General features: G+C 44.4%; 1 protein-coding gene across 6 annotated transcripts in view; it reads left to right on the top strand.

Moving 5' to 3' along the window:
* Kiaa1324 (KIAA1324 ortholog) overlaps positions 1-3,490 on the top strand; it is a 76,158-nt gene extending 72,668 nt beyond the window's left edge. For 2 of the 6 annotated variants that reach the window (XM_028757289.1, XM_028757285.1), the window contains one exon: positions 761-3,490. In XM_028757289.1, coding sequence (XP_028613122.1) covers positions 761-829 — 69 coding nt within the window. In that variant the 3' untranslated portion in view covers positions 830-3,490. Of the gene's footprint in view, positions 1-493 lie in introns of all 6 variants that reach the window. The other 4 variants (XM_028757290.1, XM_028757286.1, XM_028757287.1 and 1 more) reach the window with 3 other exon arrangements.
* The last annotated feature ends 671 nt before the right edge of the window (positions 3,491-4,161 follow it).

The following is a 4,161-nucleotide window of genomic DNA, read 5'->3' as shown; positions in this document are numbered from 1 at the left end:
TCTCCCTTTTTTCCTTTGAAAGAAGAGGAGGCCATCTCGAGGTTTGATTTCTGATAGATACCAGGGCCTCGGAGGGTGCTATCCCCAAGGTTTGTGGGCCCAGTCCTGAGAGACTGAGTCACAGCCAAACGTAAACTGCAGCTGCTCTGTAATTCTGAACTGGGCGGGCTGGCTCTGTGTGGGTGTGTGCGTGAGTGTGAAGCTCATAAATGCAACACAGACACCACTGTCTCTGGGCGCAGGGCCAGCAGAGGGCATCCAAACAGTTTCTCCTGAGCTGAGCATCCACTACTGCACAAGGGAGTCTTTGAAACAGGTGTGAATGAGGAGGGCACCAGAGGCTCGGAGAGGGCATGGAGCCTGCTGAAGAAGGGGTTGGCAGTCTGTTCAATGCCTGCCTCTCATTTCCTTTGTGCTGACTTGTCAGGGTGACTCCCTTGGCCCACGTGGGCCTTGATTTTTGTTTCTGTTTTTGTTTTTTTCCTCCCACCAGTGAGAGATAACCCTGGAGACATCTTAGGGCTAACTGGGACTTCTAGAACTCAGCAAAGACGCAAACCAGGAATTATAATTCTCACATTCTCTGACTGCATCTGCAGAGAGCAGGAAGGAACAGAGAATATGTTCCTATGCTCCCACAAAAACTACCGGAAGCAGGAAGTCTAGAGGGTTCCTCTGTCACCCATTTTCCATTTCTCTTCTTTGTCCCCTTAATTTGCCCCTGTGCAGCAGGCAGCTCCTGTCACCGTCTCTCTTTCAGAGGACTCCTGATGGATTTGACTCGGTGCCGCTGAAGACGTCTTCAGGAGGCCCAGACATGGACCTGTAAGAGGCGCCCCCTCCTGCCTCGCCTGCCTCCTCTCCTGGGCACACCACCCTGCAGGCCTGTGGCAATTTACGTGCCAGCATCCTGCCCTCCCCGCTGCTGGGAATCTCTTCATTGTGGCCTTATCAGAAGTTTGGATTTCAGACCCTTGTTTTTTACAGAGTACCCAAACCTTTCTCTCCACTTGCCTCAAACCTACCAAATATACCCACACTTCGTGTATTGTTTCCTTGCTTACATCTTGTTTTCTAAGACAGTCCACCCACGGGATCCATACCCTCATCTGCCCAGAATTCTTAGTTTTAAAAAGCAGTTCTTTTTAAGTACAGAATTGACTTCTGGCCTCCTGTTTGAGGGAGGGAGGAGGTTTTCTGATGAAGGCTTTCAGCTCATGATGTCTTTAGAAGGGAGGCTGTGGCCCGAGGGCGGTCGTCAAGGCAGCCTCAACTCATTTCTCCTGGGTAATGAGTTTGAGTAGGGGGCAGTGGACAGTCTGAGGGCAAGGTGGGTGAAGCCTGTGTAAGAGAGACTGGAAAACACAAAGAAAGGCAAGAAAAGGGGGGGGTGTTCATTCGATTTTATAACCGGATACCTCATTTCTTTCTCTTTAAATGATAAATATTCTCACTAAAGGCAGGAAGTTATTTATCAAGAACTTGCCCAAAGTCCTAATAGAGCTATTCCCCATGCTTGTTTTTGTCAAATCTCCCATCTCTTTATGACATTAGAAAGAACCAGGTAAGTCTAGCTCTATCTTCTATTGGCTTTACTGGAAGGTAATAAACACTTGCCAGTGAGGAACACCCCTATCTGTGAGTGCCTCAGTCCTAGAGGCCTAGAGCATCATGGGATGGAGCATCTTATTTAGAAAGAACACAGGGGGCTGAGGTTTAATGGGGCAGTCTTAGACTCCAGCCCACTGTGGCATGAACCAGCTATGGTCATGATATATTTCTGACTTTAACTTACTTGCTAGGTCACAAAATTAAAAACTTCTAGACTGACCAGAAAGGAGCTGAGTGTCAGGCAGATACAAACCAATCTTCAGGGAGGGAAAGTAGAGATGTCTTACAAGGCCTGCACCCAGCTGGGACATTTGTTGCCCCTAAGCCTCTGTCCTGGCTCTGGCCCATCCCCATTTCATTTGTGCACTAAATATCTAAAAGACTCCTGGCCTTCATTTCTGGTGACACTCCTCTGAAAGATAGAATAGGTACCAGCTTGCAAGTAGAGTGGGATTCCTCTTCCCATTTCCCTTTTACTCCAGCTATAATCGGTGAAAAACCTGGAATAGAAAAACCAGAGAATAATTTCCAGTTAATTTTTCCCCTACTACTGGGAATTGATCCTCTTTCATTCCATGCCAGAATAGACATCTCTTGGTCAAGCCTAAGTTACTTATGGTCTTCACCTGTGCCCTTTCCCCAGTGATAGGTGTTTGGTATAGGACAGAGAGACATTTCTGAGTGGTTTGTGAGTCACATAGTGGCTTGTTCATCTGATTAGTCATGGCTGCCCTGGTGATGGTTTCTAAGAATCAGAAAGATATAAAGCTATGCCAGGACTTTTGGCCATCAAAGGCATCAATGATAGACAGCCAAACCTAGAAGCTCTTCTTTGGGTGTCCAAGTTGTCCTTCATTTTGTGGCTCTCAGAACCTTGACCATACTGGAATATTCTTGACTGGCTATGTACATTCAGGCCATGAGCTCACAGCCAGTCTCCTGCAGCCTCTTGGGTGTCTGCTTCCCAAGGAATAACTTCTTTCTGTGATGAAGACCACAAGAGATACTTAGACTGTTCTGGAAGACATGGGGAAAGTTTGTCTATTTGGACATCTTTATTCTGACATCCTGGAATCCAGTGCTCCTCCTCCCAAGCATCCTCAAACAGCACTGATTCAATGATAGCATCTTTCTGGATCTGTCCCCCTACTCTTTACTGGGATGGTTCCAAAAGGAAAAGCCTCACCTGCTGCTTCTCTAGCAGCTCAACGACTTCAGATAATTTCAGGATCTCTACTAACACATAATTCACACACTCCATAAGTCACCCTTTCAAAGCATACAATTCAGTGACTTTGGGCATATCAATTTTAGTTTTCTGTGCTGAAGATGAAACCCGGGCTTTCTCACATGCTAAGCAAAGTGTTCTACCACTGAGCTACACATTGACCATGAACATACAGTTCAGAACACATACACTAGGTCTGCAAGGGAAAACCACTTTAGTCTTTGAGCCAGGACTGTGGTAGTTTGCACAAACTTTAGGGCCATAGAGTTGGCTCAAGAGATTGTGTTTAATCTTCATTTGGATATGTAGAGTCCTAGAATACACTATTTAATCCTGTATTTAGTTATCACCTGTATTTGGCTGGGAATACATATGAAGATTGTGGTATATCCAAGGCCCAGGGGATTTCTTATGCCATCAAAACTTTTTTTTTTGGTCCAACTATATTAAAGATAAGACTGACTATATTTATACAACAGAAGCTTTGTAAAAGATTTTTCAGCTTTGTGAAATCATATTTGTGTCTCATCAAGATGGTTTGGATTCCCTTTTTATTCTGTATTTCAAGCATTTAGTTTGTTAGGGATGGGTGTTGCATGTCTTTTTTTCCCCAAAAAATAAAAACATATCATTTGAGCTGTCTTTCTTGAATTATGGGGTGGTAAATGGTGTCTTTGAAGCCTAAGAAAAGAAGAGCAGAGAAAGGAGCATAGATTTCAGAACAAGAACTAGAAAGTTCTTGGCACCTGTTGGGGAATTAATGCCTAATGCCTCAGTTTCTATAATAATAAAGCATTAAGTGATATAAGATTCAGAGAAGGACAGAAGATGTGACAAGCAAAAGATAGCTTGTTAGATCCCTTCCCCAGGTAGGCTTCTCTCAAGTGGCGTTAGTTAGCCACACAGCATTTCCATAAAATACAAGAGAATTTAGCTTCTCCTGGTAGGAAGTAGATTATTGCAGAGTAGATGTGGAGAAAGTTCTAGAAAGATATTAAGGACTTACCATTTCCCAGGGCAGCTGGGTTCTTCTGATTCTGTACTTTCTTTTACTGTAGTTGAGTACACTTAGCACCCCAGGAGAATTGAATCTGCCAAATGGTTTAGTGGGTCAGCAGGTTTTGAATATAACAGAGCACTAACGTTCTACATCAATCTTTGGGGAAACTATTTAGTATCCAAGTTTTTCCTCTAGCCCCTCCCAGTTCTCTGTCACAAGAGCCTTTCATATCCTCTTCCTCCTCCTCAGTCTCCTTTTTGTTTTGGTTTGTTTTTGAGTCACTGTATTTTAAGCTGGCTAGAACTCATTGTGTAGCCCAGGC

This window comes from Grammomys surdaster, unplaced genomic scaffold (genome assembly GCF_004785775.1).
Source record: "Grammomys surdaster isolate TR1022 unplaced genomic scaffold, NIH_TR_1.0 126158, whole genome shotgun sequence".
Classification (NCBI taxonomy): domain Eukaryota; kingdom Metazoa; phylum Chordata; class Mammalia; order Rodentia; family Muridae; genus Grammomys; species Grammomys surdaster.
Note: the sequence above shows the minus strand (reverse complement) of the source record. Positions and strands in the feature narration are given on the sequence as shown.